Source organism: Heptranchias perlo, unplaced genomic scaffold (genome assembly GCF_035084215.1).
Source record: "Heptranchias perlo isolate sHepPer1 unplaced genomic scaffold, sHepPer1.hap1 HAP1_SCAFFOLD_54, whole genome shotgun sequence".
Taxonomy (NCBI): Eukaryota; Metazoa; Chordata; class Chondrichthyes; order Hexanchiformes; family Hexanchidae; genus Heptranchias; species Heptranchias perlo.
The window spans coordinates 1,178,891-1,188,202 of record NW_027139559.1 but is presented as its reverse complement, the minus strand read 5'-3'; the positions used below and the strand labels follow the sequence as shown (position 1 = coordinate 1,188,202).

The 9,312-nt window shown below is 46.4% G+C and overlaps 1 protein-coding gene across 1 annotated transcript; it reads left to right on the top strand.

Annotated features, from left to right (window-relative positions):
• Positions 1-5,025: 5,025 nt before the first annotated feature.
• On the top strand, positions 5,026-9,112 carry LOC137315172 (probable G-protein coupled receptor 139). Its single transcript, XM_067980052.1, has 3 exons — positions 5,026-5,105; positions 7,179-7,183; positions 8,175-9,112. The coding sequence occupies exons 1-3, from the start codon at positions 5,026-5,028 to the stop codon at positions 9,110-9,112; spliced, it is 1,023 nt and encodes a 340-aa protein (XP_067836153.1).
• The last annotated feature ends 200 nt before the right edge of the window (positions 9,113-9,312 follow it).

Genomic DNA, 9,312 nt, shown 5'->3' with positions numbered 1-9,312 from the left:
GGGCTCAATTTCTGCCCCACTACCAAAATGGACCCCACTAGTCTCGCGGCGGACACAGAGGAATTCATCAGAAGAATGAGGCTCCGGGAATTCTACCACAAACCCCAAGATTTCAGCAGCGAACCCAATGAGACAATCGACGATCCGGAACAGCAGACAGAGGGATCCGCGGTACAGCAACCGAAGAGGAAAGAGTCAAACTGGACTCCTCCGGAGGGTCGCTGCCCTCAGCTGGACATGTATGCTCAAGCTGTCAGGAAATGCGTCAATGCCAGATTCATCAGCCGCACTCAGAAGACAGTCCAGAATGTCACCCGAGCACAACGCAACGCCATCAACGCTCTCAAGACCAACCGCAACATCGTCATCAAACCAGCGGACAAAGGAGGAGCCATAGTCATACAGAACAGAACAGACTATTGCAAAGAAGCATACCGACAACTGGACAACCAGGAACACTACAGACGGTTACCCGCAGATCCGACCAAAGAACACACCCACCAGCTCAACAAACTGATCAAGACCTTCGATCCAGACCTTCAAAGCATCCTACGCATTCTCATCCCACGTAATCCCCGCGTGGGAGACTTCTACTGCCTCCCAAAGATACACAAAGCCAACACACCCGGACGTCCCATCGTATCAGGCAACGGAACCCTGTGTGAGAACCTCTCTGGATACATCGAGGGCATCCTGAAACCCATCGTACAGGGAACCCCCAGCTTCTGTCGTGACACTACAGACTTCCTACAAAAACTCAGTACCCACGGACCAGTTGAACCAGGAACACTTCTCACCACGATGGACGTCTCGGCACTATACACCAGTATCCCCCACGATGACGGCATCGCTGCGACAGCATCAATACTCAACACCAACAACAGCCAATCTCCGGAAGCCATCCTACAACTCATCCGCTTCATCCTGGATCACAATGTCTTCACCTTCGATAACCAGTTCTTTACCCAAACACACGGAACAGCCATGGGGACCAAATTCGCACCCCAATACGCCAACATTTTCATGCACAAGTTCGAGCAGGACTTCTTCACTGCACAAGACCTCCAACCAACACTATACACCAGATACATCGACGACATTTTCTTTCTATGGACCCACGGCAAGGAATCACTAAAGAGACTACACGATAACATCAACAAGTTCCATCCCACCATCAAGCTCACCATGGACTACTCCTCAGAATCAGTTTCTTTCTTGGACACACGAATCTCCATCAAAGACGGGCACCTCAGCACCTCACTCTACCGCAAGCCCACGGACAACCTCACGATGCTCCACTTTTCCAGCTTCCACCCTAACCACGTCAAAGAGGCCATCCCCTATGGACAGGCCCTGCGAATACACAGGGTCTGCTCAGACGAGGAGGAACGCGATGGACACCTACAGACGCTGAAAGACGCCCTAGTAAGAACGGGATATGACGCTCGACTCATCGATCGACAGTTCCGACGGGCCACAGCAAAAAATCGCATAGACCTCCTCAGGAGACTAACACGGGACGCAACCAACAGAGTACCCTTTGTCGTCCAGTACTTCCCCGGAGCGGAGAAACTACGCCATGTTCTCCGCAGCCTTCAACATGTCATCAATGAGGACAAACACCTCGCTATGGCCATCCCCACACCTCCACTACTCGCCTTTAAACAGCCACCCAACCTCAAACAGACCATCGTTCGCAGCAAACTACCTAGCTTTCAAGAGAACAGCGTCCACGACGCCACACAACCCTGCCACGGTAACCTCTGCAAGACATGCCAGATCATCGACACAGATACCACCATCACACGAGATGACACCACCCACCAGGTGCATGGTTCATACTCCTGTGACTCAGCCAACGTTGTCTACCTCATACGTTGCAGGAAAGGATGCCCCAGAGCATGGTACATTGGCGAGACCATGCAGACGCTGCGACAACGGATGAACGGACACCGCGCAACAATCGCCAAACAGGAGGGTTCCCTCCCAGTCGGGGAACACTTCAGCAGTCATGGACATTCATCCACCGACCTTCGGGTAAGCGTACTCCAAGGCGGCCTTCGAGACACACGACAACGCAAAATCGTCGAGCAGAAATTGATAGCCAAGTTCCGCACCCATGAGGACGGCCTCAACCGGGATCTTGGGTTCATGTCACGCTACACGTTACCCCACCAGTGAACAAATGTTATCTGTTTTGAATATAACGGGTCAGTTGCTGTCTTTTCTATGTTTCTACCTCTCTATCTCTGTTTTTTTTGTTTGTTGTTTTTTTTTTGGTGATTTGTATATTCTGTGAGACCTGGCAGGTAACACCTGTCTGTCTGCACACTGATTGCCTTGGCAACGGGCAGTTGAAAAAACTGTCTGCACTCACCAAGCATTGTTCTGTGAATTATAAATGCGATTTCATTTCGAGGTTTTCATTTTCACATCGTTCACCTGACGAAGGAGGAAGCCTCCGAAAGCTTGTGAATTTAAAATAAAATTGCTGGACTATAACTTGGTGTTGTAAAATTGTTTACAATTCTCAATCATCAGCAAAGTGATGGAAGGTTTCGTCGACAGTGCTATCAAGTGGCACTTACTCACCAATAACCTGCTCACCGATGCTCAGTTTGGGTTCCGCCAGGACCACTCGGCTCCAGACCTCATTACAGCCTTGGTCCAAACATGGACAAAAGAGCTGAATTCCAGAGGTGCGGTGAGAGTGACTGCCCTTGACATCAAGGCAGCATTTGACCGAGTGTGGCATCAAGGAGCCCGAGTAAAATTGAAGTCAATGGGAATCAGGGGGAAAACTCTCCAGTGGCTGGAGTCATACCTAGCACAAAGGAAGATGGTAGTGGTTGTTGGAGGCCAATCATCTCAGCCCCAGGACATTGCTGCAGGAGTTCCTCAGGGCAGTGTCCTCGGCCCAACCATCTTCAGCTGCTTCATCAATGACCTTCCCTCCATCATAAGGTCAGAAATGGGGATGTTCGCTGATGACTGCACAGTGTTCAGTTCCATTCGCAACCCCTCAGATATTGAAGCAGTCCGACCCTGCATGCAGCAAGACCTGGACAACATCCAGGCTTGGGCTCATAAGTGGCAAGTAACATTCGCGCCTGATAAGTGCCAGGCAATGACCATCTCCAACAAGAGAGAGTCTAACCACCTCCCCTTGACATTCAACGGCATTACCATCGCCGAATCCCCCACCATCTACATCCTGGGGGTCACCATTGACCAGAAACTTAACTGGACCTGCCATATAAATACTGTGGCTACGAAAGCAGGTCAGAGGCTGGGTATTGTGCGGCGAGTGACTCACCTCCTGACTCCCCAAAGCCTTTCCACCATCTACAAGGCACAAGTCAGGAGTGTGATGGAATACTCTCCACTTGCCTGGATGAGTGCAGCTCCAACAACACTCAAGAAGCTCGACACCATCCAAGATAAAGCAGCCCGCTTGATTGGCAGCCCATCCACCACCCTAAACATTCACTCCCTTCTCCACCGGCGCACTGTGGCTGCAGTGTGTAGCATCCACAGGATGCACTGCAGCAACTCGCCAAGGCTTCTTCGACAGCACCTCCCAAACCCGCGACCTCTACCACCTAGAAGGACAAGGGCAGCAGGCGCATAGGAACAACACCACCTGCACGTTCCCCTCCAAGTCACACACCATCCCGACTTGGAAATATATCGCCGTTCCTTCATTGTCGCTGGGTCAAAATCCTGGAACTCCCTTCCTAACGGCACTGTGGGAGAACCTTCACCACACGGACTGCAGCGGTTCAAGAAGGCGGCTCACCACCACCTTCTCAAGGGCAATTAGGGATGGGCAATAAATGCCGGCCTTGCCACCGACGCCCACATCCCGTGAACGAATAAAAAAAAAAAAAAAAAAATTACAAGGCTCTGCGCTAAGTGTAATTAGCCCTTGCAATGAGCCGGCATGAGGGATCGAATGTACTTCTTCTCTGCTGTGGGCTATATGCTTCTTTGATATCATGTGTGGAGGAGGGGAGGGGGATCTGGAGTGGTGGGCCATGGAGGGATTTCACCCAACAATGAGAATTTTCAATTTAAGGTGAAGGGGAACTGGGAGCCAATGAAGATAATGTGAGAACAAGCAGGACCTGGTGCGGGTCGGAAGCTAGAGTTTTGGTGTCTACAGGAGTGCATTGGAGGAATGGAGTCTGGAGGGGACAGCGGCATGGATGGGGGTTTCTATGGCAATGGGCAGAGGAAGGAATGGAGGCTGGTGAGGGCATCACGGGGCCTTTGTGCTGGAGGTCAAATCGGATCATGAGCTCAGCTCGGTATTACACGGGGCCAATTTTCTTGGAGTTGTTAACCAATGAAGCATAAACAGGTAAATCTTCACTAAAATAGCGGAGAGAGGGATGTCAATGTCTGTCCCCTAATATCACCCACAGTCATTTCAAGGCTGTAGTCCTCAACCTACCCTTTAATGACCTTGTGTCAACCATTCAAAGTTCATATTTTAACTGGGAAACTGCAGGAACAGAGTGAAACCGGTATTCTTGTGTCCCTGGATTCAGTTTACACTGCAGAGAAATCGGTAACATTTAGAAATGAATCGCCAGGAGTGAACATGATCAATACAACGATAGAAAAACTGTAAATGGAGCCGCTCATTATTCTTGCATCAGTCATGTATGAGTGCAGCTTTTAACTTTATTCCTGCGCGAGGTCTGAGTAAGATAATATCCTGGACTCTGAGATGTTTGTGTTCTATCCACTACATTATTCTTTTTTTTAATTCGTTAATGGGTTTTGGGCGTCGCTGGCAAGGCCGGCATTTATTGCCCATCCCTAATTGCCCTTGAGAAGGTGCTGCTGATGTAATGTGTTTGTTCAATTGACTGTAACTAATGGAAATGATCAGGAGTACAACCATGTCACTGGAGACTTACCCCCTGCATAAATCAGGGCTTTTTGGAATGGATCAGCTCAGAGTGCCTGCCGGAGCTAAGGTTTCCAGGCCAACAGAAGTCAGTGCTTCTCGCAGAAATGCATTATCCAGTAATATATAAGGTACAGGACATTTACTATCCTGTTCTTGCAGCCGTTGGTGTTCCAGGTAAGCCATTGTTGGTGTTAACTCTGCTGCTATACTTGGCAAATTATTTTTTCTCGCTGCATGTTTTACACAGTGGCCTGTTCTGCTCTATCGGTTGAATGATGGAATGTGTTAAGTCTCTGCTCTTTCTATCCTGTAGCAAATGCATTATAGCTACAATTAAGTTCTTATGTCCAACCCTGGCCTTGCTTACGGGATTATTCTCTGTACTTACTCTATGTTGAGTAATGGAATGTCCTTAAATTCTAAACGTTCTCAATTGTCAAGTTACATTATATCCGTGATGATATTTTTATATCCAGCCCCGGCATTGTTATTGGATTGTTCTCAGTACTTATTGTATTGTCGAATGATGGTATGTCCTTAACACCGATATGTTCGATCATATAACAATTACCTTATATCTTTAATGACCCTTTTTATGTCCTTGGTGCATGACTGGATTAGTCTATGTACTTAATGTATTGTTGGATAATGGGATGTCCTTAGCTTCTAAACGTTCGGTCTTGTAGATGTTACAAAAATTGTGTATCGAAACCTCGCATTGTGATTGGATTATTCTCTGTGCTGAATGTACTAGAATCAGGTATCTTTGTTAAGAGCTGATATCAGACCACCAGGAGCTGTTAACCGTTTCATGACGGGGAACTACCCTGTCCTGGAATATTTTTTCATCAATGTGTTTTCGGTGATTGATAATGAGACAGCCCAGGCTCTCAGTGTTACAAGGAGGCAGTTTAAAGTCCCCTGCCCGTAAAACATGCTTTGGTTTAACTAGCATTTCAATGTATTTATAATCACTGTTATGTAATATTATTTCATCATGTGTGTATCTGACGCCACTTTCGATGTCTGGCTCCTGAACTGAGTTTGCTTATGAATCTTTCACCTCTCCTTCTCTGCTGCACTGTGGATGAATTTACTGACAGTCATTGTAAAATGCAATGTTTGTAGTTATGTTGTGTCAGTTTGCATTGTTAGAATCAGGAGGCCATTTCTCTGTGGATTATTAGTTTCATGTTGCCGTTCTGTTAATTGAACAATCGCGCCATCTATCGCTTTTCTTCATAATTGCAGGAGAAGGAATCTAATTATTTTGAGGCCTGTCTGGAAGAGGTATTCGATTTTGCTTATTCTATGATTTGCAGATGAAGTTAACTGTTTAGGTAAAATAAGCAGAAGTTCCTGAAAGTATCAACAGATGAGGCAGCATCTGTGGAGAAAGAGACAGAGTTAACCTTTCGGGTTGATGGTCTTTCCTCAGAACGGGAAGTTAAAAATGTAACAGTTTCCAAGCAAGTACAGAGCCCGACAAAGTGGGGAGGAAGGCGGGTGGGGGTTGGGTGGGTTTGGGGGGGGGGGGTAGAACAAAGGGAAAGATCTGTGATAGGGTGGAAGGTGGGAGTGATTAAATGACAAAATGATGCAGGATAAGTAGGGTGGCAATGGGACAAATAAATAAATAAAAGATTGGTCTAGAGGAACTGTAAATGGCAAAAGCAGAACCATTACCAGCACCTACAGTCCGAAAAAATGAGAGCAGTGGTTATGATCTGAAGTAATTGAAATCACTGTTGAGTCCGGAAGGTTGTAAAGTAACTAATTGAAAGATGAGCTGCTGTTCATCGAGCTTCCGCTGAGTTTCGTTGGAACAGTGTAAGGGGCCGACGGCACAGGGGACAGAGAGGCAGTGGGATAGAGAATTAAAATGGCAAGCGACCAGAAGGTGACGGTCACGCAAAGCGGTTACCAAATCTGTGTTTAGTCTCCCCAATGTCGAGGTGCGAAGACTTGGCAGTGTAGGTGAACAGGTGGAGAGGTGAATGATCTGTAGAAACAGTGAACTGTGCCTTGGAGACTTTAGCATTTAATAAACTGACACTGAGAATAGGATCGGTGGAACACGTGGATGGTGAAATGAATGCTGGTGTCCGATGATAGGATTGAATAGGGAATGAAAATCCACTTGAGAAAGAGGTGAGATTAAATGTTAGAGAGGGTGACTGAGAGAGAAAGCGATAGGCTGTGGTGTGAATAATTCATCAGAATGAACTGTTGAAACTTCCAGTACAATTAATCATAGAAAATGTGACTTGAAGGTATTATTATGATGTGGTCAGATTGAGTGAGTTTTTATTGAGGGATTCGCTCCTCTTTTATATCCCTGTCAGGTCCTCAATCTGTTTTGTGAATTCTCCTTGTTTCCCAACTTAAATCTAAACAAAATTAAACCTTACTTAAATTGTAGAATCAGTAATTTCTCGATCGTAATATATTATTTGAATATTCTATCTTTGGAGCTCGGCTGAATTCAATAAAGAAGGAGGCTGCTTTAATTAAAAAATTCAGTTTAATTTTAATTGAATGTACAAATTAAATTTGATGATCACATTTTATCCCCTGACACCAATAACCACAGAAAAGAATTGTTGAATTTATGAGTTGGATTGTGTTAGTGGGACCTATAGATTAGATTTCCTCTAAAACTCTGCTCCAGTCTCTCCCTGGGAATCCCAGCCTCTCCTCCCACTGCATTGAATCATCTGTGTCCTCATTGATTGCTTCAGTTGATCCGCTTTCTCAAACTATCTGCTCCGGACTCCCCTTCAGCTCCTCATGTCCATTTCCTTGTCTCCCTCCCAATGTCAATCACTGGCTCCGTCTCCACCTGATTTTCCCGTTTAGTGCCAGCCCCTGTCGACTCTCTTAACCCTGGGCAAGAAATCAACAGCATCTCCCCCTGTCCCCTCGCCTTCCCGACCCTTCGCTCTCTTTCCCCGTCCGTCAGGAGCCCAAATCCGGCTTTAATCCGCTGGATTCCAGCTCGGTAACACCCCGTCTCCTTTCCAAACCGGAACTGCGCCCTCACTCAGCCATTCCAATGGATCATATGCTCATTTTACTCACTTTCTGTATCGATCTCCCAATTCATTATTGATCTTTGTGTTTAAAAACAATTCTCTGTCCGAAAGCACTGCCCAGGTCAATGAATCACTTTCCACCGTTCGATGCAACAACAAAGCTGGAAATTTCACCCCATATCCTCTCAAACTGCTGTTTTGGCTTCAGGTCTGATCAGTCATTTCTCTGCTTCCTTTTCTCTCTCTTACAGTTAACTTGGTGGCGATTGTGATCCTGTCCCGAGGAAAGTGCGGTCTCTCCAAATGTATCAGTCGCTACCTGGTGGGAATGGCAGTGGCCGATCTCCTGGTCGTTATCACTGATCCGATATTGAGATGGATTGGTCAGATTTATCTCCCACGGTCATTCCTGGACATTACTCCCGTGTGTAGTTTAATTATCTTCTTGAGTTATGCAACCGCTGTGGTTTCAGTCTGGCTCACAGTCGCTTTCACCTTTGATCGATTTGTGGCCATTTGTTGCGAGAAGCTGAAAACAAAATATTGCACCGAGAAAACGGCGGCTGTGGTTCTGGGAACAGTAAGTGTGCTGGGCTGTTTGGAGAGTCTCCCCTGGTACTTTACACTTAAACCTGACTATATCATTGATAATGTTCCCTGGTTTTGTGTGATAACACGGAGCTTCCGTACATCCCCCTCATGGTCCGCATTTGACTTGTTTCACCTCATATTAACCCCTTGTGTCCCGTTCTGTCTGATTTTGCTGCTCAATGTTCTGACGGTCAGACGTATTTTAGTGGCCAGTCGAGCCCGCAGTGGACTCCGGGGCCACAGCAATGGAGAGAATCACAAGGATGCGGAGATGGAGAACCGAAAGAAATCCATCATTATACTCTTCAGCATATCGGGCAGTTTTATATTGTTATGGGTAACACAGGTTATATTTTACATTTTTGCGCGAATTATAAACATTCAGTCTTATAACTCTGCCACTGACCCTGTTTATATCGCAGAACACACAGCAAAGATGCTGCAGCTTTTCAGTTCCTGCACAAACACATGTATTTATGTCCTGACCCAGACTAAATTCAGAGAGGAGCTGAAGAACGCGGTGAAATATCCATTCCATCTCATTGTCAAATTAGTGAGATCATAGAAAGAGCTGATGGGTTTCAAACATTGGAACCAATTCCCATTTTATACTCCACCCCCAACACTTCTCAGGGGACGGAAAGCAGCTCGGGGCCATGACATGATCTTAAATCGGATTCTGAGATTATATTTTATTGATAATCTGATTTATTGAGGCGGGGCTTGCTTTACAGACAACACTTGAATGGTTGGTCAAAATGGCCG